The following is a 26,488-nucleotide window of genomic DNA, read 5'->3' as shown; positions in this document are numbered from 1 at the left end:
ACAGGATAAACAAGCAGTAGGTATAACCATTCTCAACACACACATGTGCCTCGATCAATGGGGCCCCTCACCACAGGCATTGTTTGTCAGTCAAATAACCAAGTTATTTCGTCTGCCAATTAGCGTCCACATGTTGCTACTCTGTCATCCATTGCCACGTCCTACTGTTGAGTCCTTTTTCCTTATCATACGTTCTTAGCCCATCCATCGCCCAGAGTCCCAAACTCTGCCCTGTGCAGACCCGCCTCTGGTTTCTGACCCTGCTCCTTTGAACATCCAACTTATGGGTTCCCATTCCAATTTAAGTCTTTAGAGGACAGTGGTGTTTCCAACAACCCTTTAGAAGCAGGGAAAATGAGGCATAATGTGGAAATGAGTTGTGATTAAGGAGGTTAACGAACAATGTCATTCTTCATCCGCCCAGAGATTAGAACTGCAGCCATCTCGACTTCCTCAGTCTGCAGAGAATTCAAGGGAAACAACACGGGGGGGGGGGGGATTTAGATGGACTGGTGTGGAACAGATTCACTGGCCGGGTTCAGCAGGCCTGAGTACACCAGTTGTGTTATAAATTCACTATGTACCAACACGGAGTTTTTTTTTTATTAGTTTTTTGAAGAACATTGATACAGTGCAAAAATAAACATACAATAATAATATGATACGAAGGAAGATAATTGAGAAAGCAGCCAAATTGAAGACTTGTAAAATTAGTGTCCTCCCCAAGCCCCGCAACAAAAAAAAAAACTCCAGACCAACCACAACACAATATAGAGAATATAAATCAGGACAATCAAACCCCCAAACTGTGAATACACGTAGCAACAGAAGGTATTAATGCCTACTACCAAAAAAAAAGGAGCTGAAAGCAAAGGACTGAGAAAAAAACCTTAGTCAAGAGGAAGGTTATGAAAGTACTCAATAAAAAGTCCCCAGACCTTATGGAACTTCAAATCCGAATTAAGGACTAAATAATGAATTTTTTTCAAGGTCTAAGCAGGCCATAATATCGTTAAGCCATTGAGCATGTGTGGGCGGGACAACATCTCTCCATCTAAGGAAGATTAAACGCATAGCCAGGAGAGAGGCAAAGGATAATATTCGACACTTCGTCAAACTCAGACGTAAATCACCCCAAATCACCTCAAACTCACCCCAGAAACCAAACAAAACAATTAAAGGGTTAGGTTCTAGGTGGTGATTCTGAATATACGATAACATTATGAAGACATCTTTCCAAAATTTCTCTAAGCTAGGACAAAACCAGTACATAAGAATGAGAGAGGCCTCGCCCCTTTTGCATTTATCACAAAGCGGACTGATGTTAGAGTAAAACCGAGATCATTTAGATTTGGACATATGGGCTCCATGAACAATCTTAAACTATAAAAGGCAATGGCGAGCACACAGAGAGGTTGAGTTAACCGATTTGAGAATCGAGTCCCAAGTCTCATCGGATAAAAAGGTATTTAAATCATCCTCCCATGCCATTTTAAGTTTATCCACAGGGGCACGTCGTAGGGCTGCTAATTTATCACGAATAAATGATATTAAAACTTTACCTAGTGGATTAATAGAAAGAAATAAGTCCATAACATTTTTCTCAGGCATTTCAGGGAAGTTAGGGATTAAAGGAGTAATAAAGTGTCTAATTTGGAGATATCTAAAAAAAATGAGCATTAGGCAGATTAAACTTAGCAGAGAGCTGTTGAAAAGAGGCAAAGCGATTATCAATAAAAAGATCTTCAAAATGTCTAATGCCCTTCCTATACCAATCATGGAAGGCTGAGTCATATGTAGTGGGTAAAAAAAAGGTGATTATGTAAGATAGGGCTAGAAAAGGAAATACCATGGAACCCATAAAATTTCCTAAACTGAGCCCATATACGCAAAGTGTGTCTGACAAGAGGATTAACTATTAATCTGGACAAACTACTAGGGAGTACGGTGCCGAGAAGTGCAGAGATAGATAATTCTTTAGTGGAGCTCAACTCCATATTTAGGGCACTCGGGTTGGCCATGGAAAAAAGACCAAAAGGTAGCACAACATATATTGGCTGCCCAATAATATAAACGAAAGTTAGGTAAAGCCATGCCACCTTCTTTTTTAGAATTTTGGAGATAAATTTTGTTAATTCTAGAGTGCTTATTCTTCCACAGATATGACAAAATAACAGAGTCTAAGGAATAAAATAAGGATTTAGGAATAAAAATTGGGATTGATTGAAATAAATATAAAAGTTTAGGGAGAAGATACATTTTAACAACATTAATGCGACCTACCAAAGACATAGATAGAGGTGACCAATGTAACAGACTCTGTTTAATAGTATATGAAAAATTGGCAAAATTTTCACGAAAGAGATCTTTAAACTTCCTTGTGAATATAATCCCAAGATAAGTAAATTGATTGTGGACTACTTTAAAGGGGAGAAATGTTCATTCTTGTGCTTCTTTATTAATTGGGGAAAGTTCGCTCTTATGTAAATTAAGTTTATATCCAGAGAACTGGCTAAACTAGTCAAGAAGTGAAAACATTGGAGGTAAGGATGTAGACGGATTTGAAAGAAAAAGTAATAAGTCATCAGCATAAAGAGAAACTTTATGCTCAACACCCCCTCTCCAAATCCCGGTCAGTTCAAGACAATTTCGAAAAGCTATCGCCAAAGGTTCTATAGCCAAATCAAAGAGAAAGGGACTTAAAGGGCATCCATCCCTGACGGGTGCCACGTTTGAGGTTAAATAACTGGGATTTCTGAGAATTAGTTAAAACAGAGGCAGTCGGACACAAATACAGCAATTTGATCCAAGAGATAAAACTTTGACCGAAGTCAAATTTTTTCTAAAACTGCAAAAAGGTAGTTCCACTCTATACGATCAAATGCTTTCTCCGCATCAAGGGAAATAACACATTCAGGAACCCCAGTTGGAGGTGAATATAAAATGTTAAATAAACGCCGAATGTTAAAAAAATAGGAAGATGGTTTTTAATAAAACCAGTTTGATCATCAGAAACAATAGAGGGAATAACAGTTTCTAATCTATGCCAAAACTTTGGCCAAGATTTTAACATCAACATTAAGCAATGAAATCGGCCTATACGAGGAACACTCTGTTGTGTCTTTACCCTTTTTAAATAAAAGAATAATAGAAGCCTCATTGAAAGAGGGTGGCAATTTGCTGTAGTTAAACGAGTCAGATAATACTGAAAGTAACTGAGGGGAGAGAAGTGAAGAGAATGATTTATAAAATTCTACAGGGAACCCATCAGGTCCACGAGATTTCCCTGAGGACAATGCAGAAATTGCAGAATATATTTCTTCTAATGATATAGGTGCATTATGTTTGGCTTTAAAATCAGATGGAAGTGAAGGAATATTCAGATTATTTAAAAAATGATCGATAGAGATATTGTCATTTAATGATTCAGAGGAATAAAGTCGAGAATAGAATTTTTTAAATGCGTCATTGATTTCTAAGTGATCCGATGTAAGGTCTCCATTCTCCTTCCGGATCTTTGTAATATGTTGCTTGGCTTTGGACTGCCTCAGCTGATTGGCTAGAAATTTACCAGATTTGTCACCATGAATATAAAAACGACTCTTACTTTCAAGAAGTTGGCGTTCGACAGATTGAGTGGACAGAAGATTAAATTTAGTTTGAAGTTCTACACGTTTCTTGTATAGTTCAAGATTCTTAGTTTGCGCATAGAGTTGATTCAACTCTTTAATCTGATTAATGAGGTCTAATCGATCTGCACAGGACTTTCTATTAAGATTTGCTGTATAGGAGATTATTTGACCCCTCAGATATGCTTTCATGGCATCCCAGACAATCTGGGATGACACTTCAGGTGATGTATTGATGTTAAAATAAAAGGTTATCTGATCCCTGATAAATTTTAGAAAATCATCATCCGATAGTAAAGTCTAATCAAACTGCCAGTGTTTATTCCTCTGAGGAAGGCCAGGAAAATTTAAGGACAGAGTAATTGGGGCATGGTCAGAAATCAGTATACTCTGATAATCACAAGAATAGACAAATGGAATGAGTTGATTGTCGAGTAAGAAGTAGTCAATTCTAGTAAAGGTATGGTGAACATGTGAAAAAAAAGAATAATCTCTCTCAGTAGGATGAAGGAAACACCATATATCAGAGATATCATAATTAGAGAGAAACGATTGAATAGCTGAGGCAGATTTAGTAGGTGGAAGACGGAGTTTAAAATAGAACTGGTTTATTTGTCTCAGATCCAGAATATTAAACTGCAGTTCCATTAAAGGTGAATGTGCAGCAGAAGAAACTCCTCCCATGCCCAGTGACCAGCGTGCAGAACTGGGTGTGGTGAGCAGCAGCAATAATTGCAGAGTTCAGCACCGACAGTCACTCCCAAAATTGCATTCAGCAACGGTGATGGACTAATATCCAGCATGCAGCTCATTGAAACTTTCTCCCCAGTTTGAACCCGGTAGTGTGTCACAAGTGTAACACACTGTAAGGATTCATTGCTGATGTAATGGCCTCTCTGTAATGTTTCACTGCTGAGGTAATGGTTTCTCTGCAGCAGCAATGTTTAGGTTACGACTGGAGATAACAGGGGTTGGAGTGCAGAGCTATCCAATGACAGAAATGTTCTTTCTTGTGAGTCTGGAAGAGAGATTTTCATGGTCTTTTGCTGGGGAGAGATGAGAAGACGTGAATGGAGAGAGTGGGCCCTTTTTCATTTTTTTTTTGTTTTCTTTACTGACCCTTTATTCAAAGTAAGAATTATAAATCTTAATAGTGTAATCACATATCATGTACAATTTGTTACTTCAGGTGTCACACAGGCACAAACCTATAAAACTACCAGCAACAATTGAACACACTTGGGAGTAGGGTTTTGCAGTGAACAAACACTATTTTAGTAGTAACTACTAATAATAGTGAACTTAAACCAGATAATCCAAGGGTTCGCAATGTTATGCATACATAGGTGTAAATACAGGTTTCCCCCGTATCTAAAGCTAGAGCGTTCCTATGAAACCATTTGTAAGCCGAAATGTCATGAAGCGAAGAAGCAATCACCATTAATTTAAATGGGAAAAGATTGTGGATGTTCCCAGGCCCAAAGAATAACCCACCAAATCATACCAAATAGCACATAAAACCTAAAATAACACTAACCTATAGTAAAAGTAGGAATGATATGATAAGCATACACACTATATAAAGTAGAAATATTGTATGTACGGTGTAGTTTCACTGAAAATCCAGAAGATAGTGAACTGAAATTGATTTGGAGAGAAAAAAAATCGGCACGTGCACGCATGCGTACTCAACTGCCGCACAAGGCTTCACGGTCACGGTAGTCTTTCTCGGGGTAAACTCCCATATAAAGCAGGCATCATCTTTATCGTAAAAGCGAAAATCCTCTTTGGTTAGAAAAAACAAGTACTAACGTAGGTCTTTCATAACAGTGAGCTGTTGTAAAGCGAACGTCCGAAAAACGGGAGCCACCTGTATATAAAATCCAAAACCTAGGTGGTAAACGATATAGTCAATAGACAATAGGAAATAGGTGCAGAAGTAGACCATTCGGCCCCTCGAGTCTGCACCGCCAGTCTTACGATGATGTGGTAGATTCAATTTAGTTCATAAGATTGGAGGGGGAGGGAGGGAGGGAAGGAGAGGGCGAGGGTGAGGGAGATGTAATCCAAGTAAACAGGTGTTGTCGACCTTTTCCAATGCCCATTAAATCTTCCAAGTTAGCCAGACGTGACCAACTCAAGAGCACCTTCTTCAAGAGAAAGTCTACCAACCCAGGCAAGGGTTAGACTCACCGGTAGATCCCACAGGGTCGCTCTTACACGTACTAACAGCCACAGATCGATTCTTCTTTATCGATCCTCAAATCCCACCCTTGTGGGTACAAGAAAGTCCAACTAGCAGAAACTTTCACCACTAGCCTTCGTGCGTCCGCGTGTCCTGCGAGTAAAGCAGTTACGTGTGTTTAAATACTGTTGTGCTGAACACCAGCTGTCCATCACATAGCTCCGCCCGCTCTCTCTGTAAGAAGTCGCTCGCTTGTTCTGTGTCGGTAAAGGATCATTCTGACCTTGCTTAACCACACAGAACATAAACATTAGCTGGTCACCATAGCAACCCAGCACTTCTGCAGAAATCCAACAGCGTGTCCAAAGTCAGTCTCGGTTCTCTTTGCATTTTAAAGAGACAGTTCACAGAAAGGGGACACATCACTCAGTATCCACCCAAACGAGATTCTTCAGTTTGGCCAGACTGGGGTGGGCAGGCTATAACCCCCTCTGTTAAGCTGCCAGCAGAACTGAGAGCTACATAAGATTAGATGACTGAGTGAATCGCTCCCTACATTCACAGCCGGTGAATGGCCTCTCCCCAGTGTGAACTCAGTGATGCACACTGGTTGATTTGGCTGAGAGAATCTTTTCCCAAAGTCTGAGCAGATCGGTCTCTACCCAGTGTGAAGTCGCTGGTGTGCCTTTAGGATGGATGACTGAGTGAATCCTTTCCCACAGTCTGAGCAGGTGAACGACCTCTCACCAGTGTGAACTTGCTGATGTATCTTCAGATGGGATGACGAAGTGAATCCCTTCCCACAGTCTGAGCAGGTGAATGGCCTCTCCCCAGTGTGAACTGACTGGTGTCTCAGTAAGTGAGCTGATGAAGTGAATGCCTTGCCACAGTCTGAGCAGGTGAACAGCTTCTCCCCAGTGTGAATTCTTTGGTGTACCTTCAGTTGAGATGACTGAGCGAATCCCTTCCCACAGTCTGAGCAGTTGAATGGCCTCTCTCCGGAGTGAACTCGCTGATGTATCTTCAGTCGAGATAATTCAGTGAATCGCTTCCCACAGTCTGAGCAGGTGAACAGCCACACTCCGGTGTGAACTGACTGGTGTCTCAGTAACTGATATGATGAAATGAATCCTTTCCCACAGTCTGAGCAGGTGAATGGCCTGTCCCCAGTGTGAACTGACTGGTGTCTCAGTAACTGAGATGACAGAGTGAATCGTTTCCCACAGTCCGAGCAGGTGAATGGCCGCTCCGAGTGTGAACTCGCTGGTGAGCCATTAGGTCAGATGACCGAGTGAATCCTTCCCCACAAATTCCTCAGATGACCAGCCTCTGCCCAGTGTGAACTGACTGGTGTGTCCACAGGTGGGAAGACCAACTGAATCCCTTCTCACTCACAGGACAGGTGAATGGCCTTGCCCAGTGTGAACTTGCTGATGTACCTTCAGTTGAGATGACCGAGTGAATCCATTCCCACTGTCTGAGAAGATGAATGGGCTCCCCTCCATGTAAACTAACGGGCATGCCAGTTGGTCAGATGATCGAGTGAATCCCTCCTGACAGTCTAAGCAGGAAGGATGATTGACTGAAACCCCAGCTCCACTTCTTAAATATCTGGACAGAGACAGCAAAACTGCTGAGTTGTGTTTGAGATTCCCATACTCAAATTCCTTGCAATTTTTAACCTGTAAAAAGATTTACAAAATCCATCAGTGGATATAGGACAACATTTCAGATGAGATTACTTGAGTGTCAAGGTGGGAGCTGGCATCACACTGTTACAGTGAATTTTAACCCAAGTTGGAGAGAGAAATCACCACCTGACTGGGCACAGTGCTGGTATCTGGAAGACCATCAAACTCTCTGATGCTCTTCCTGTCTCTATAAGAATGGGGCATTTCTGCCATCTCCAATCTGTGACCTGGCTCAGTTTGACTCTCTCCCTTGTTATTATACTGTGTTCCCACTGAGCTGCATGGGTTCCTGGCCCCACAGTAACTGAAACAATCTCACACAAGTAGCCTGCAATCCATTCCATGCACCCACAACTCTCTGTGTAAATAAACTTACCCCTGACATCCCCTCCATATCAACTTTCAAGCACCTTAAAACTATACCCCCTCACACTAGCCATTTGAGCCCTGGGGTAAAAGCCTCTGCCTATCCACACGATCAGTGTCCCTCATCATCCTATACATCTGAAAAAGGCTCTAAACATAAACAAAGATATTATACATTTCTTTGAGGATTTGTTGGGAATAGACAACGTTATGACAGTATAGATAGGGTACAGGTAAGCAGCTTTTTCCACTGAGGGTGGGTGCGATGACAACCAGAGGTCATGGGTAAGTGGGGAAGTGAAAATTTAATGGGAACATTTGGAAAAGCTCTTTACTGAAATGGTCGTGAGAGCTTGCAGTGAGATGCCAGCACAAGTGGTGAATATGAGTTCAGTTTCACCATTTAAAAGAAGTTTGGATGGGAGCCTGGATGGTAGGGGTATGGTGGGCGATGGTCCCGGTGCAGTTAGTTGCATTAGACAGTTTAAATGTTTGTTTGGCATTGACTGGATTGGGCAAATAGCCTGTTTCCGTACTGAACTTCTCCATGTTTCTGTGACAGAGAAGCTGGCTAAACTTGCTTGGAAGGGAAAGATAGGAGTGACAACGGAGCAACAATGGCTGGAGTTTCTGGGAGCAATTCAGGAGCTGAGTGATCGATACATCCCAAAGAAGTGGAAGCTTTGTAAAGGCAGGAAGACACAACCGTGGCTGAAATGAGAAGCCAAAGCCAACATAAAAGCCAAAGAGAGGGCAAACAAAAGAGCAAAAACTATTGGAAGCTTTTAGAAACCAACAGAAGACGACTAAAAATAAGTCCGATGAGCTCGGGGGTGGAATTATGATACTGTTGTCATTAATGAGTCTTGGTAGCACCCAACAGTCTGAGGCATTTAGAGGAACAAAATATCGGGGGCCTCAATATCTCTTGAAAACCAAGGCTCCCTGCACCAGTTACCTTTCAGCATACGAACTCTACACTCCCAAAAATGTCTCTTCTGAAGGCCTCCCGCTTACCAAGTACTCCTTTGCCAGAAAACGGCCTATCCCAAACCACACTTGTCAGGTCCTTTTGACACCATCAAAACTGACCTTTTATCCCCTCTGTTCTGTTCCCCTAACTAACGAATCCCCTATCACCTGTTTGACTTTCCTCTGCCAGGTAATCCCTCCATCCCCAACAGTTTCTAAAGCGGCCCACCTGGCTGTTGTGTGGGATGGCAACAAGAGTACTCTGCGATGGCTATTTAACTTCATTCCCCTTCATGTCTCTCACCTAGTTTCCTGTCTCCTGCACCTTAGGTGTAACTCACCTCTCTTCATGTCATATCTATCACCCCCTCCAACTGCTGGATGATCCACAATTCATCCGTTTTCAGCTCCAACTCCTCAAAGTGCAGCTGGGTGCACATCTTGCAGGTGAGGGTGTCAGGGACACTGGAGTTCTCCCCACCAATGTCCCCTCTAATTTGTAATCACCAGTGTGCACAGAAATCTTGTACTGTGCATTCTTTTACCCAGTGACGACATGTGCACTGCGAATTTTATATAGAGAGGTATTCATTTTAACAGCCAGCAAATCACTGTCTGTAAGAACTGTGATCTCCTCTGGGCTCGATTCAGTTCATCTGCCCTCTCACACCATGTAACGGGTAAAGGGTTAATGTAACCTGTAAAGGGTAATGAAGGATTTTCTCTCCAGTGCTTTTGCACTTTGTCCATAAGTGGTTTGCTTGCTAAATTATGCTTTAAAAAGTCAGATTTCCAAATAGCACTCCAATTCTTCCCTCTTGTAAACTCTCCAACAACTTTTGCATCACCACAATACACACAGGTATCACCAGTTTCTGTATTGTACATAAATATTTCCCCTGAAGTCTCCCCCAATGACTGATGGTGGTGAACTCAGTGAATGAAATCCCAATGAATATGAAGGGATGGGCAGTAGTCTGTCTCATTGGAGTCTGGCACATTTGTGAAGTGAAAGCTACTTGTTGCCCAGGGCAAAGGTTTTTGATGTCATTATCTTCCAGCGAGAATGGTACAAAACATGTCGTCACGGGTAGAAAAGTCCAGAACAAGAGGAGGTGGAACAAGCAACACACACAAAATGCTGGAGGAACTCAGCAGGCCGGGCAGCATCTACGGAAAAGAGTACTAATGCTGAGTTCCTCCGGCATTTTGTGTGTGTTGGTTGGATTTCCAGCATCTGCAGATTTTCTCCTGTCAGTGATCGGAGGTAGAACAAAGGCGAATTTCTCAACTGCTGATGTAAAAGATTTTGTTCCCTTTCTCCGAGTTCCTAATCCTTGCATTTGGATAGCTGGAGCTCAGCTCTGTCTGAGAATCCATCAGTTCCCATTCCCTCATCAGCCGGGAGCTCCCCGGGGCCCGTGCACGGATCGTGGGGCTGAGAGAGAGGAAAGAGGGCAGGACTGTCCCGGGATTGCGGACTGTGATGTCCGGATTTCACAGGAATCGTTCTGAAGTCGGTGTTTCAGAGAAAAACACGGAGAATCACTCTTACCTCCATCCGACATTTTCAAGCCTTCAGTGTACTATGCGCATGCGTGACACTCGGGGACGTCCTCAGCCTGACGCCTGCGCATTTCATCGGTGCCTCAACGACGGCGAAATTTTTAACTCATGGCCCTATGGGTAATCACGGTGCCATTAAAGATTTGTGCAGGTACCGGTTCAAGGTCTATACCTTATTTTTTTCGAGTGTATCGAAAAATTTGCAGCTGTTTTAACGCAGAAAGCGGCTCCCATAAGCAATATACTCAATATCAACGCGTATCTAATGCCAAAGTAAAATGCAGTTATAAAACACAGGAGATTCTGCAGTTGCTTGGAATACAGAGACGCACACACACAAAATGCTGGAGGAACTCTGCAGTTCAAGCAGCAACTAAGTCGAGGAGTACACAGGCTAGGCATGCTGAAAGGGCTCGGTGTAAACGTTGTCTTTTTATTCCTCTTCACAATTGCTGTCTGTTGATTTCCCCCTGTGTTTTGCAGAAATTAACCACCTTTTTTTTCGATCAACCAGTTTCCAAATGCTTCTAATCTTTCTTTTGTAGCCAAATCCAGCTGGTCTGATTCCTCCTCCTCGTAAACTCTGGACCCCATCTCTCTTTGCAGCCCCAAAGCCTGACTCAATCTGGCAACTCTCTGGTTTTTGACTGTGCACCATCGAAGATTCACTCGCGAGTCTGCTGTCAGACTTTAGAGGTGCATTGTGTTACGAGACCGCAGGTTCGTTTACTGTGAGTGTCACGTTGAGTGCCTGAGTGAGGCGGGTCAGTGACGTGAAACACATAGGGGGAGGGAGGGAGGGAGAGGAGAGATGTGGAGGAAAGGGGGGAGGGAATGTCAAAACCACAGTGAGCTCATCGTCTTATTCAGACTGGAGAAAATCATGCGGGTGTATAAGATGATGAGAGGCATTGGTCGTGTGGATAGCCAGAGGCTTTTTCCCAGGCTGAAACGGCTAACACGAGGGGGAATAGGTTTAAGCTGCTTGGAAGTAGGTACAGAGGAGATATCAGAGCTAAGGTTTTTTTTTAAGCAAACAGTGGTGTGTGTGTGTGTGGAATGCACTGTCAGCAATGGTGGTAGAGGCGGATACAATAGGGTCTTTTAAGAGACTCTGAGATAGGTACATGGAGCTTAGGAAAATAGATTTCTATGATTCTGTGAAATTCAACGGAAATCTCCTATTCCACGGAGTGGTGACTAGTTGCAACCTGACACCTCAGGGAGTGTGAGAGGGGAACGGCAGGGGTAGATTTTGATATCCGGATTTGGAACAGAAACATGGGCCGGAACCAGCTGGGCCGACTGGACTTTGTAGCGTCCATAGTGAGTGCAGCGGAGACAGTAAGTACCTGAAACACGGGATTTGATACAAAACTGATTTATCTTTCACAGATCCACAATATTAAACACCAGTCTAGTTTAAGGCTAACATCAGCAGTACAGACTCCTCCAATGCTCAGTGACCAGGGTTCAGTCCTGGGTGCGATGAGCAGCCGCAAAAACTGCAGAATTTGACAGTAACAATCCCTCGTGAACCTGCAGCTGCCTTCAGTTACTGTGATGGTTAAACATTTAACACAGATATGATTTGAACTTCCTCCCTGATGTAGAAGGGTTCATACCGAAGATGTAGGGGAGAAGGAAAACAAAAAGATAATAAAGTTGTGTGCACCGTTAGGGATAAGCAGAGAGGAAGAGGTGGAGAGTTTCTTAAATGCATTTATTTTAATGCTAGGAGCATTGTAAGAAAGGTGGATGAGGTTAGAGCATGGATTGATACCTGGAAATATGATGTTGTAGCTATTAGTGAAACATGTTTGCAGAAGGGGTGTGATTGGCAACTAAATATTCCTAGATTTCGTTGTTTCAGGTGTGATAGAATCGGAGGGGCAAGAGGGGAAGGCGTTGCATTGCTTGTCCAAGAAAATATCAGGGCGGTGTTTTCACTGGATAGATTAGAGGGCTCGTCCAGGGGGACTATTTGGGTGGAATTAAGGAATGGGAAAGGTGTAGTAACACTTAAAGGGGTGTATTATAGACCACCTAATGGGGAGCGAGAATTGGATGAGCAAATTTGTAAGGAGATAGTAGTTATTTGTAGTAAGCACAAGGTTGTGATTGTGGCAGATTTTAATTTTCCACACATAGACTGGGAAGCCCATTCTGTAAAACGGCTGCATGGTTTTGAGTTTGTAAAATGTGTGCAGGATAGTTGTTTGCAGCAATACATAGAGATACCAACTAGAGAAGTGGCAGTGTTGGATCTCCTGCTGGGAATGAGATAGCTCAGGTGACGGAGGTATGTGTTGGGGACCACATAGTGTCCAGTGATCACAATACCATTTGTTCCAAAATAATTATGGAGAAGGATAGGACTGAAACCAGGGTTGAGATTTTTGATTGGAGAAAGGCTAACTTTCAGGAGATGCAAAAAGATTTAGGAGTGGATTGGGACAATTTGTTAATGGGAAGGATATAATAGAGAAATGGAGGTCATTTAAAGGTGAATTTTTGAGGGTACAGAATCTTTATGTTCCTATTAGATTGAAAGGAAAGGTTGAAAGTTCGAGAGGGCCATGGTTTTCAAGGGATATTGGAAACTTGGTTTGGAAAATGAGAGAGATCTATAATAAATATAGGCAGCATGGAGCAATTGTGGTGCTCGGGGAATATAAAGAATGTAAAAAGAATCTAATATAAAGAATGTAAAAATGTAAAAATAAATTAGAAAAGCTAAAAGAGGATATGAGGCTGCTTTGGCAAGTAAGGTGAAAATGAATCCAGAGGGTTTCTACAGTTAAGTTAATAGCAAAAGGATAATGAGGGATAAAATTGGTCCCTTACAGAATCAGAGTGGACAGCTATGTGTGTAGCCAAAAGGAGTGGGGGAGGTTTTGAAAATTTTATTTTCATCAGTATTCACTTAGGAGAATTATATTGAATTGTGTAAGGTAAGGGAAACAAGTAGGGTAGTTATGGAAACTAAGATGATTAACGAAGAGGAAGTACTAAAGCTTTTAAAGAATATAAAAGTGGACAAGTCTCCGGTCCTGATAGGATATTTCCTAGAACCTTGAGGGAAGTTAGTGTAGAAATAGCAGGGACTCTGACAAAAATATTCCTAATGTCATTTGAAAGGGGGATGGTGCCAGAGAATTGGCGTATTGTTGTTCTATTGTTTAAAAAGGTATCTCAGAGTAAACCTAGCAATGATGGGCCTGTAAGTTTGACATCAGTGGTGGGTAAATTAATGGAAAATATTCTTAGATATGGTATATATAATTATCTGATTAGACAGGGTCTGTTTAGGAACAGTCAACATGGATTTGTGCGTGGAAGGTCATGTTTGATAAAACATATTGAACTTTTTGAAGTGGCTACTAGGAAAGTTGACAAGGATAAAGCAGTGGATGTTGTCTATATGGACTTCAGTAAGGCCTTTGACATGATTCCACATGGAAGGTTAGTTAGGAAGGTTCAATCGTTAGGTATTAATTTTGAAGTAGTAAAATGGATTTATCAGTGGCTAGATGGGAGAGTAATGGTGGATAACTGTTTGTCCGGTTAGAGGCCGGTGACTAGTGGTGTGCCTCTGGGATCTGTACTGGGTCTAATGTTGTTTGTTATATACATTAATGATCTGGATGATGGGGCGGTAAATTGGATTAGAAAGTATGCAGATGATACTAAGATAGGTGGCGTTGTGGATAATGAAGCAGGTTTTTAAAGCTTGCAGAGAGAATTAAGCCAGTTAGAAGAGTGGACAGAAAGATGTCAGATGGAGGTTAATGCTGATGTGTGAGGTGCAACATTTTGGTAGGTCTAATCAAAATAGGACATACATAGTAAACAGTAAGACATTGAAGAATGCAGTAGAACAGAGTGATCTGTGGGGCATAGATAATAGAATGATGGTGAATAGTCCCCTGAAGGTGGAATCTCATGTGGATAGGGTTGTGAAGAAAGATTTTGGTATGCTGGCCTTTATAAATCAGAGCATTGAGTATAGCAGTTGGGATGTAATGTTAAAAATATACAAGGCATTGTTCAAGCCGAATTCAGAGTACTGTGTACAGTTCCGTTCACTGAATTATAGGAAAGGTGTCAATATAATAGAGTACAGAGAAAATTTACCAGAATGTTACGTGGGTTGCAGCACCTAAGTTACAGAGAAAAGTTGAACAAGTTAGGTCTTTATTCTTTGGAGCGTAGAAGTTTGAGTGGGGACTTGATAGAGGTATTTAAAAATATGATGGAGATAGATGAAGTTGATGCGGATAGACTTTTTCCATTGAGAGTCGGGGAGATTCAAACAAGAGGACATGATTTGAGAGGGGGCAAAAGTTTAGAGGTAACACAAGTGGGAACTTCTTTACTCAGAGAGTGGTAGCTGTGTGGGGGAGCTACCAGTAGAAGTGGTAGAAGCAGGTTCGATATTTTTTAAAAAATGGATAGGTATATGGGCTGAGTGCAGGTCGGTGGGATTAGGTGAGAGTAAGCTTTCAGCACGGACTAGAAGGGCTGAGATGGCCTGTTTCCGTGCTGTAATTATTATATGGTTATATAATAACCATCCAGAAATTATATTGCAGGATGAACAAGCAGGACTAACTCCCTCAATAGATATAACCATTCCCAACACCCACATCTCCCTCGACCAATGGAGCACCTCACAACAGGCATTGTTTCTGTCATCAGTCAGACAACCCAATTATTTTCTGTCAATCAGCTTCAAAATGTTCCTATTTTGTTATTTGTTTCCACTTCCTGCTGCTGATTCCCTTCTCATAATACGTTCTTACCCCAACCATCTTCCAGAGCCACAAACTCTACCCTGTGCAGACCTGCCTCTGGCTTCTGACCATGATTCTTTGAACATCCAACTGATGGTTTCCGATTCTAATTCCAGTCTTTAAACGACACTGGTGTTTTCAACAACCCTTTGTAAGTAGGAAAAATGACCCATAAAATGGAAATGAGTCGTGATTATTGAGGTTAACTACCAATGTCATTCTTCCTCATCCAGAGATTTGAGGGGCGAAGAACATCTCGGACAGAACTGCAGTCAGCTCAACTTCTTCGGTCCACAGAGAATTCAAGGGAAACCTCTTCACCCACAGAGTGGTGACTATTTGGAACCCATCACCACAGGGAGAGTGAGAGGTGAATAACAGGGGATGATTTAAAAGGACTGTCGTGGAATTGAATCTCAGCAAAGTCCAGGCGGCCTGAGTTGACTCTCTACTGTGCACTACGTGTGTTATAGTTTCACTAAGTACCAGAGACAGAGTTTAAAATAGAACTGATTTATTTGTCACAGATGCAGAATATTAAACTCCAGTCCTATTAAAGGTGAATGTGCAGCAGAAGAAACTCCTCCCATGCCCATTGACCAGGGTGCAGAACTGGGTGTGGTGAGCAGCAGCAATGATTGCAGAGTTCAGCACCGACAGTCAGTCTCGAAATTGCATTCAGCAACGGTGATGGACACACATCCAGTGAATGGTCTCTCCAGTGTGAACTCAATGATGCACATTTGGTTGATTTGACTGAGAGAATCTCTTCCCAAAGTCCGAGCAGGTGTCCAGAGTCTCCCCGGTGTGAACTGAGTAGTGTGCTCGCAAGTGGGATGACTGAGTGAATCCTTTTCCATAGTCTGAGCAGGTGAATGGCCTCTCCCCAGTGTGAACGCGCTGATGTCTCAGTAGGTGAGAGGACAACGCGAATCCCTTCCCACACAATGAGCAGGTGAACGGCTTCTCACCAGTGTGAACTCGCTGATGTGCTCGCAGGTGGGATGACTGAGTAAATCCTTTCCCACAGTCTGAGCAGGTGAATGGCCTCTCCCCAGTGTGAACTCGCTGATGTGCTTGTAGGTGGGATGACTGAGTAAATCCTTTCCCACAGTCTGAGCAGGTGAATGGCCTCTCCCCAGTGTGAACTCGCTGATGTGCTTGTAGGTGGGATGACTGAGTGAATCCTTTCCCACAGTCTGAGCAGGTGAATGGCCTCTCCCCAGTGTGAACTCGCTGATGTGCTTGTAGGTGGGATGACTGAGTAAATCCTTTCCCACAGTCTGAGCAGGTGAATGGCCTCTCCCCAGTGTGAACTCGCTGATGTGCTTGTAGGTGGGATGACTGAGTGAATCCTTTCCCACAGTCTGAGCAGGTGAACGGCCTCTCCCCAGTGTGAACTTGCTGATGAATCTCCAGTTGAGATGACGAAGTGAATCTTTTCCCACAGTCCGAGCAGGTGAACGGCCTCTCCCCCATGTGAACTCGCTGATGTACCTTAAGTTTAAATGATGAAGTGAATCCTTTCCCACATTCTGAGCAGGTGAACGGGCTCTCACCAGTGTGAACTGACTGATGTCTCAGTAGGTGAGATGACAACGCAAATCCCTTCCCACAGTCTAAGCAGGAGAATGGCTTCTCCCCAGTGTGAACTCGCTGATGTATCTTAAGTTTATATGACGAAGTGAATCCTTTCCCACAGTCTGAGCAGGTGAACGGCCTCTCCCCAGTGTGAACTGACCAGTGTGCTTGTAGGGTAGCAAACTGTGTGAATGCCTTCCCACAGTCTAAGCAGGTGAATGGCCTCTCTCCAGTGTGAACTCGCTGATGTGCTTCTAGGTGGGATGACTGAGTGAATCCTTTTCCACAGTCCGAGCAGGTGAACGGCCTCTCCCCAGTGTGAACTCGCTGATGTACCTTAAGTTGAGATGACAAAGTGAATCTTTTCCCACATTCTGAGCAGGTGAACGGCCTCTCACCAGTGTGTACTAACTGATGTCTCAGTAGGTGAGATGACAACGCGAATCCCTTCCCACACTCTGAGCAGGTGAACGACCTCTCCCCAGTGTGAACTCGCTGATGTGCTTGTAGGTGGGATGACTGAGTAAATTCTTTTCCACAGTCTGAGCAGGTGAATGGCCTCTCCCCAGTGTGAACTCGCTGATGTACCTTAAGTTGAGATGACGAAGTGAATCTTTTCCCACATTCTGAGCAGGTGAACGGCCTCTCACCAGTGTGTACTAACTGATGTCTCAGTAGGTGGGAAGACAACGCCAATCCCTTCCCACAGTCTGAGCAGGTGAACGGCCTCTCCCCAGAGTGAACTCGCTGATGTAGCTTAAGATTAGATGACAAAGTGAATCCTTTCCCACAGTCAGAGCAGGTGAATGGCCTCTCACCCGTGTGAACTGACTGATGACTCAGTAGGTGAGCTGACAACGTGAATCCCTTCCCACAGTCTGAGCAGGTGAATGGCCACACCCCGGTGTGAACTCGCTGGTGAGCCATTAGAGTGGATGACTGAGCAGATAAATGGATTCCCCCCGTGTAAATTGACAGCATGTCAGTCGGTCAGATGATCGATGAATCTCTCCCACAGTCTGAATAGGAATAATGATCGAGTGAATCACTCCCCACAGCCTGAGTAGGAATGATGATCGAGTAAATCCCTTGTTCCACTTCTTAAATATCTGGACATAGACAACAAAACAGCGTGTTGTGTTTGACCTCCCCGTAGATAATTTCCTTGTTGTTTTTAACCTGAAAAAGATTTATAGTACATCAATGGGTGAAGGACAATATGTCAGACGAGATTACTTGAGGTGTCAAGGTGTGATCTGGCATCACACTCTTACAGTGAGGTTCAACCCAAGTTGGAGAGAGAAGTCATCTTCCAGCTGGGCACAGTGCAGGTATCTGGAATGACCATCAAACTCTCTGATGATCTTCCTGTGTCTATAAGAATCGGGCATTTCTGCCGTCACCAATCTGTGACCTGGCTCAGTTTGACTCTCTCCATTGGTATTATTCTCTGTTTCCACTGAGCTGCAAGAGTGCCTGTCCGCAAAGTAACTGAACACTCTCACACAAATACCCTTTGTTGATGTGCAGCTGGGATTTTCTTTTATCTATTGTCAATGTGAAGTGCCACAGTTTTGAAGCCATGTAAACGTTTCCTGCCCAGATGAATGGTTGGTCCGCACAGCTGTTCAAAGGAATTAAATGAATAATCATATTATTTCAGGTTCTTGTCACAATCATAGAAAAGCACAACACAGAATCAGGCCCTTTGGCCCATCTAGTTTGTGTTGAATTACTTAAACTGTCTGCTCCTGTACCCCTGCCCTCCAGGTGCCTATACAACCTTCTTAGAAGTTGAAACTGACCTCGCATGGACCAGCTGGGATTTCTGCTCATTCCACACCCGGATGACCGTCAGTGGAAGAAGTTTCCCCTCATGTTCCCCTTAACATTTCACCTTTCACCCTAAACCCATGGCCTCTGGTTGTAGTCCCACCCAATCTCAGTGGAAAAAGCCAGCTTGCATTTTCCCCATCTATAACCCTCATGATTTTGGTATGCCTCCGTCAAATCTCCCCTCAATCTTCTACATTCCAAGGAATTCCAATTTTTTGGGATATTAACTTGCGAGTGGATTGGGAAAGTCAGGTCAGCACTGGATCTCAAGAGAGAGAATTTGTAGAACGTCTATGAGATGGCTTTTTAGAACAGCTTGTTGTTGAGCCCACTAGGGGATCAGCTGTACTGGATTGGGTATTGTGTGATGAAACAGAGGTAATTAGAGAGATGGAAGTGAAGGAACCCTTAGGAGGCAGTGATCACAACATGACTGAGTTCCTGTGAAATTTGCGAAAGAGAAGCTGAAATCCGATGTGTCGGTATTTCAGTGGAGTAAAGGAAATTACAGTGGCATGAGAGAGGAACTGGCCAAGGTTGACTGGAAAGGGACACTAGCAGGGAGGACGGCAGAGCAGCAATGGCTGGAGTTCATGTGAGAAGTGAGGAAGGTGCAGGACAGATATATTCCAAAGAAACCGTGGCTGACAAGAGAAGTCAAAGCCAAAGTTAAAGTAAAGCAGAGGGCATAGAAGGAAGCAAAAATTAGTGGGAAGACAGGGGATTGGGAAGTTTTTAAAAGCTTACAGAAGGAAACTAAGAAGGTCATTTAGAGGGAAAAGATGAACTATGAAAGGAAGCGAGCAAATAATATCAAAGATGATACTAAAAGCTTTCTCAAGTATATAAAGAGTAAAAGGCTTTGTGAATAGATATAGGACTGATAAAAAATGATGCTGGCAAATTGTAATGGGAGATAAGGAGATGGCGGAGGAACTGAACGAGTATTATGCATCAGTCTTCACTGAGGAAGACATCAGAAATATACCGGACATTCAAGGGTGTCAGGGAAGAGAAATGTGCACAGTCACAATTACGACAGAGGAAGTACTCAGAAAGCTGAATAGTCTAAGGGTAGATAGATCTCCTGGACCAGATGGAATGCACCCTCGTGTTTTGTAGGAGGTAGCAGTGGAGATTGCGGAGGCATTAGCAATGATCTTTCAAAAGTCAATAGACTGTGGCATGGTTCCGGAGGACTGGAAGACTGCAAATGTCACACTGCTACTTAAGAAAGGGGCAAGGGAGAAAAAGGAAATTATAGACCTGTTATCTTGACAGCGGTGGTTCGGAAGTTGTTGGAGTCGATTGTCAAGGATGAGGTTACGGAGTACCTGGAGGCATATGACAAGATAGGCTGAACTCAGCATGGTTTCCTTAAAGGAAAATCCTGCCTGACAAACCTAGTGTAATTTTTTGAGGGAATCACAAGTAGGCTAGACAAGGGAGACGCAGTGGATGTTGTGTATTTGGATTTTCAGAAGGCCTTTGACAAGGTGCCACACGAGGCTGCTAAACAAGATAAGAGTCCATGGAATTACGGGAAAATTACATACGTGGATAGAGCGTTGGTTGATTGGCGGGAAACAGAATGTGGGAATAAAGGCATTCCCATTGAGTCCTGACGAAGGGTCACGGCCCAAAACGTGGACAGTGCTTCTCCTTATAGATGCTGCTTGGCCTGCTGTGTTCCACCAGCATTTTGTGTGTGTTGTTTTATAAAGGCATCCCATGCTGGTTGGCTGCCGGTTACCAGTGGTGTTCCACAGGGGTCCGTGTTGGGGCTGTTTCTTTTTACGTTGTGTATCAACGATTTGGATTATGGAATAGATGGCTTTGTGGCTAAGTTTGTTGATGATACTAAGATAGGTGGAGGGGCTCGTAGTACTGAGGAAACAGAGAATCTGCAGAGAGCCTTGGATAGATTGGGGGAATGGGCAAAGAAGTGGCAATTGAATTACATTGTCTGAAAGTGTATGGTCATGCACTTTGGTAGAAGAAATAAACGGGCAGACTATTATTTAAATGGGGAGAAAATTCAGAGTTCTGAGATGCAACGGCACTTGGGAGTCCTTGTGAAGGATACCCTTAAGGTTAACCTCCAGACTGAGTTGGTGGTGAAAATGGCGAATGCAATGTTGGCATTCATTTCTAGAGGAACATAGAGTATAGGAGCAGGGATGTGATGTTGAGGCTCTATAAGGCACTGGTAAGACATCACTTGTGTGCAGTTTTGGGCTCCTTATTTAAGAAAGGATGTGCTGACATTGGAGAGGGTTCAGAGAAGATCCACTGGAATGATTCCAGGAATGAGAGGGTTAACATATGAGGGACGTTTGACCACTCTTGGACTGTACTCATTGGTGTTTAGAAGAATGCGGGGGGACATCACAGAAATATTTTGAATGTTGAAAGACATGGACAGAGTGGATGTGGCAAAGTTGTTTCCCATGGTGGGGGAGTCCAGTACGAGAGGACATGACTTGAGGATTGCAGGGCGCCCATTCAGAATGGAGATGCGAAAACATTTTTTCAGCCAGAGGGTGGTGAATCTGTGGAATTTGTTGCCACCAGCGGCAGTGCAGGCCAAGTCATTGGGTGTATTTAAGGCAGAGATTGATAGGTATCTGAGTAGTCAGGGCATCAAAGCTTATGCTGAGAAGGCGGGGGAATGGGACTCAAGGGGAGATTGGATCAGCTCATGTTGAAATGGAGGAGCAGACTCGATGGGCTGAATGGTCGACTGCTGCTCCTTTGTCTTATGGTGATTCCTGTGTATGCACCCTGGAAGCCTCAAGAAACGATAATGATCATGAATCAGGCCCCAGATAGAAAAGAAAATCCAGCACAGTTTGCTCAGTGTGTCCAGAGTACTAGACAAATGTTTAATGCGACTCTGTAAGATTTATTCGGTCTCTGCTGCATGATTCTGACAGCTGATGAGGGGCGGAAATGGAAGGCAGAATTGAGATACCAAACCTATCAGGAGTTACAGGCGGAAAACCATAATGAGAATGAACAGACAGACCAGATCATTCAAGCATTGGAAAGGGCTGTCCAGCAACCTGTAGCATCACTAAAGTACCTGGATGCAAACATAACCCTGGGGAAATCAGGACCAGACTATTGGGAGTGATTTGTGGCCTGCTATGGCACTTTCACAGGAGACCAAACATTTAATGATGGGAATCTGTCCCCCCTGTTCAATGCCCTACTGCTCCAATGCTTACCAACTAAGTTAGCCAACATGATTAAAACAAATAATATGGACTGGCCTGACAATGACTGAAAGAGAATGCGACGAGCTTTGACATATTATTGGGACCCGGCTTTTGAATCCCGATCAACCCCGAAGGGAACTAATATTTAAAATGAACATGTTCAGCAGGAAGGATGCGAGCGGGCTACATCTGGGGATCAGAAATGGGATCAGAAATGGGATCATAAACCTACCAAGGGACAGATGGGGACAACAACCCGTTTAGAAATGGACAAGCAAGGATGCCTCCTACTCTGAGTATCATCCCTCAGGAAGAGCCCAGTGTAATATTGACAGGTGCTGGAATTTCAATTCCGTTTATGATTGATATGGGGCAACCACAACCAGTCTCGATCAGGAAATAGTATCAGAAAAGGGATTCCAGCTAAGGCACGGAACGTACGTATTCACATACCCAGCCACAGCAGGTGGAATTCCAGGGGAAGCAGTGTGAGGTTTCATTTACTGTCACCACCAGACGGGGGTGTAATCTTGTAGGGAGAGACTTGCTCTGTCTGTTGGATGTCGAGATTCTATGCACGGACAAGGATATCATGCTGTTACTGCGAACAACTGATAGCTTCCTCTGACCACCCAGTGGTGGGCACTTTATCTGGACTCCACCTCATTTGAACCCCTTCTGCCAGGGGCCAGCTCTCATGTGACTCTGTGTTATAACCCTACGTGGTGCTCAACTGAGGAAAACTAATATTTTGCACCCCTCAAGGGACAGAAATTCCCAGTCATGGTGATTGGAGAGGATAAAGGAAGAGACGGCATTGCATTTCTGGCCAAAGTTCCAACTTTCTTTTGGCGACAGACAGGACCGGTGGTTCCCCATACCACCTTCAGGGTTTGCCCTGGGTTCAAGCCAAAGAGCCGAGGGCTCCTTGCCCACACCCTGACGAAACAGGCCTCCAGCACTGACGGAGACTGGCAAAATTGGTCCTCTTGAAGATCAGAGTGGTCACCTATGAATGGAACCAAAAGAAATTGGGGGGATCTTAAATGTATTTTTTTGCTCCTGTATTTACTAAGGAAATTGGCATGAAGTCAATGGAAGTAAGGCAAACAAGAATTAAGGTCATGGAATCTATACAGAAAGAAGAAGAGGAGGTGCTTGCTATCTAGAGGCAAGTCAGAGTAGATAACTCTCTTGGACCTGACAGGGTATTCCCTCGGACTTTGAAGGAGACTAGTGTTGAAATTGCAGGGGCCCTGGCAGGTATATTTAAATGTTGTTATCTGCGGGTGAGGTGCTAGAGAATTCAAGGATAGCTCATGTTGTTCTGTTGGGTAAAAAAGACTCAAAAAGTAATTCAGGAAATTATAGGGTAACTTTGACGTCGGTCGTGGGTAAATTATTGGAAGGGGTGCTAAGCGATAGGATCTACAAGTATTTAGATAGACAGGGACTTATTAGGGTAAGTCAACATGGCTTTGCGTATGGTAGGGCATGATTAACAAGAGTGTTTCAAGGAGGTTACAGGAAAATGGATGAAGGCAAGGCAGTGGATGTTGTCTGTATGGACTTCAGTAAGGCCTTTGACAAGGTCCTGCATGGGAGGTTAGTTAGGAAGATTCAGTTGCTAGGTATACATGGAGAGGTAGTAAACTGGATTAGAAATTGGCTCAATGGAAGAAGCCAGAGAGTGGTAGTGGAGGATTGCTACTCTGAGTGGAGGCCTGTGACTAGTGGTGTGCCACAGGGATCAGTGCTGGGTCCATTGTTATTTGTCAATGATCTGGATAATAATTTGGTAAATTGGATCAGCAAATTTGCTGATGATACAAAAATTGGAGGTGTAGTGGACAGTGAGGAAGGTTTTCAAATCTTGCAGAGGGATCTGGACCAGCTAGAAAAATGGGCTGAAAAATGGCAGAAGGAGGTTAATACAGGCAAGTGTGAGGTCTTGCACTTTGGAAGGAAAAACTAAGGTAGAACATACAAGGTAAATGGCAGGGCACTGAGGAGTGCAGTAGAACAGATGGATCTTTGAATACAGATACAAAATTCACTAAAAGTGGCGTCACGGGTAGATAGGGTAGTAAAGAAAGCTTTTGGTACATTGGCCTTCATAAATCAAAGTTTTGAGTATACGAGTTGGAATGTTATGGTAAGGCGGTATAAGGCATTGGTGAGGGTGAATTTGGAGTATTGTGTGCAGTTTTAGTCACTTAATTACAGGAAGGATATTAATAAGGTTGAAAGAGTGCAGAGAAGGTTTACAAGGATGTTGCCGGGACTTGAGGAACTGAGTTACAGAGAAAGGATCAATAGTTTTGGACTTCATTCCTTGGAGAGTAGAAGAATGAGCAGGGACTTGATAGAGGTATATAAAATTATGATGGGTATAGATGGAGTGAAAGCAAACAGGCTTTTTCCACTGAGGCTAGGGGAGAAAAAGAACAGAAGACATGGGTTAAGGGTGAAGGGCGAAAAGTTTAAAGGGAATATTGGGGGGGGGGGCTTCTTCACAACTGGTTCTGACAGAGGCATAACTGGTTCTTCTGGGCACATTCTGTCTCACTCCCAACTATTTCCTACCTTCCTTTGTGCAGGTATGTAATGTCTAAAGGACCAGTGTTTGAGTAAATGAGACTCACCAAACTTTCTCCTGACTGAATCACTGGAATCTCCGAGTCAGATGGGTCCTCTCCAGTCGGTGCTCTCAGTCCTCGGGCTGGTTCACTTGTTGCTGTTCCCTTGTCTTCAGTTGTGGTTTTTCTTCCAATAAATCTCTCACTGCAGGTCTAACTTTAACATGTAAGATAATGAAGCACGTTAACAATGAAAAGGAGGACCAAACATTTCTGTTTAATTTTTCTAGGAACAAAACTCACTGAAATTTAAACATTGAAGGTAAATATAATGATCTCAGTGAACAAGCTTTTATTGTCCCTCACATGACACAGACGATATGGGATAAGAAGGAGCCGTCATTCAGTCATGGTAAGACATAAGACACAGGAAGAGAATTAGGTGATTCGATCCATATGGTCTGCCCACCATTCAACCACGGCTGATTTTCATTCCAACACCATATTCCTGTCTTCCTCCTGTTAGCCTGAAGGTACTTAGCAATCATGAATATATTAATTTCTGACATAAATACCAGAAACACTCAGCAGGTAAGGAATAGCTTACAATACAATTCAATTAATAACATTTCATCAGAATGACTTCAAATATTTTCAGTTTTTAGTGGAGATCTCCAGCACAGCTGCCTGATTTCCACTGTGTGACAGTGAGGGGGGGGGGGGAGAGAAATTTCCAAACACAGTTTGAACACCAAACTCAGGGTCTATTTCTACTGTTGTAAACACGGAACAGCTCATTTACTCACAGCCTCTCCCTGTGAGGATGGAAGTGGGAATCATCCTCTCCTCAGACTGGCAGTCATTGCTTCCAAAGGAACTCCAGAAACAAACATCTGAACCAAGACCAGAAATACTCACTCAACACCTCATAAGCCCAAGCAGCTCGATCCCCAGGTCCATTTTACCTGGATGAAAAACTATGATCTCCCAGGACCCAACCTCACAGAGTCACACAGCTTAATCTGCCACTCACCGACCCTGAGAGTCTCACACATTGTCCTCCCATCTCTCACTGGGTAGTGCAATCCAGGATTTCCCCACAACCAATGTCGAGCTGCTCGAAGAAGGACATCCATCCAGCCCCATCTGTAGAAGCACTAACCAAAGTCCAAGCCAACACAACAACAGTTCCATTTGCCTGGAATGCCAATCACAGGATTAGAGCCCAAGCACCAACTCTCCCAGTACTCTTTGCTGCCAGTAAAATGCTGCAGTGTGTCAGCCCGTCACTGTTCATAAACTAGCACCTCCACACCAATGCACAACAGAAATGGGTCCTGATGACCCTCCGGCATTCCAGCTAACAATAACTGATTCTGGAAATGATCAGCGAGGCCAAAGGGACAAAAGAACACTTCACAATGAAGATAAGGGTTGGAAGAAAGTTTGTTGATATATAATATTGAGGAGGTGGGATACAAGGCGGACTGAGGATGACCCAGATGGTTGATGTATATCACTGAAGTGGGGTTGGGGTTGTGAGGAGACTGGACAGAGGTTGAACAAGATGAACAGATGGAACCAGGTGGGAGAAGGGATCAAGGACGATCACTGATGGTCCTCCAGCAACACATAGGTACTGAATGAATAGTACATACTATTGTACAAAAGATTCTAAAATGACAGAATTAGCAAAAATAACAAGAACTTTGCCAGATATACTTTGACCCTCACCAGATTTTTATCAACACACCATAGAAAGTTTCCCATCCAGACTCTTCAAGCTTTGCACGGTAACTGCTCCATCTGTGACTGCTAGGAAATGCAGAGACCTTTGGATACAGAGCAGCACATCACAGAAACCATCCTCCCCCCAAAACTTCCCAGTCCCTCGGTAAAGCAGGCAGTGAAATCAAAGATCCCCACAACCTGGGTCGTTCTGCTTCCTCACCCACCCCAGTCCGGGAGAAGACACAACAGCCATAAAGCTCCAGGACAAATGTGAGGAGCCTCAGGAAGCGAGACGAGTTCGGGCAAGTTGGAGGACGAGTGACCGCCCATCTGGA

General features: G+C 43.6%; 1 protein-coding gene across 6 annotated transcripts; it reads right to left on the bottom strand.

The window, feature by feature from the left end:
- Nucleotides 1–12,974: 12,974 nt before the first annotated feature.
- LOC132387212 (gastrula zinc finger protein XlCGF57.1-like) lies at nucleotides 12,975–25,070 on the bottom strand. Of its 6 annotated transcripts, none has more exons than XM_059959559.1 (3): nucleotides 24,489–25,070; nucleotides 19,889–19,956; nucleotides 12,975–17,965 (listed from the first exon to the last, which is right to left on the bottom strand). In XM_059959559.1, the coding sequence occupies exon 3, from the start codon at nucleotides 17,765–17,767 to the stop codon at nucleotides 15,935–15,937; it is 1,833 nt and encodes a 610-aa protein (XP_059815542.1). In that variant the 5' UTR covers nucleotides 17,768–17,965; nucleotides 19,889–19,956; nucleotides 24,489–25,070; the 3' UTR covers nucleotides 12,975–15,934. The 6 variants fall into 6 exon arrangements, with proteins under 6 accessions (XP_059815542.1, XP_059815538.1, XP_059815539.1 ...); XM_059959555.1 differs by lacking the exon at nucleotides 19,889–19,956 and having other exon boundaries at nucleotides 12,975–18,410; nucleotides 24,489–24,639; nucleotides 24,726–25,070; XM_059959556.1 differs by having other exon boundaries at nucleotides 12,975–18,410; nucleotides 24,489–24,504.
- Nucleotides 25,071–26,488: the final 1,418 nt, after the last annotated feature.

Source organism: Hypanus sabinus, unplaced genomic scaffold (assembly GCF_030144855.1).
Source record: "Hypanus sabinus isolate sHypSab1 unplaced genomic scaffold, sHypSab1.hap1 scaffold_164, whole genome shotgun sequence".
NCBI classification, from domain to species: domain Eukaryota; kingdom Metazoa; phylum Chordata; class Chondrichthyes; order Myliobatiformes; family Dasyatidae; genus Hypanus; species Hypanus sabinus.
This window is presented reverse-complemented; position numbering and strand designations above follow the sequence as displayed.

Bases quoted from the DNA above. Each gene is read 5' to 3' on its own strand.
- LOC132387212 (XM_059959559.1), bottom strand. From the start codon at position 17,767: ATGCTGTCAATTTACACGGGGGGAATCCATTTATCTGCTCAGTCATCC.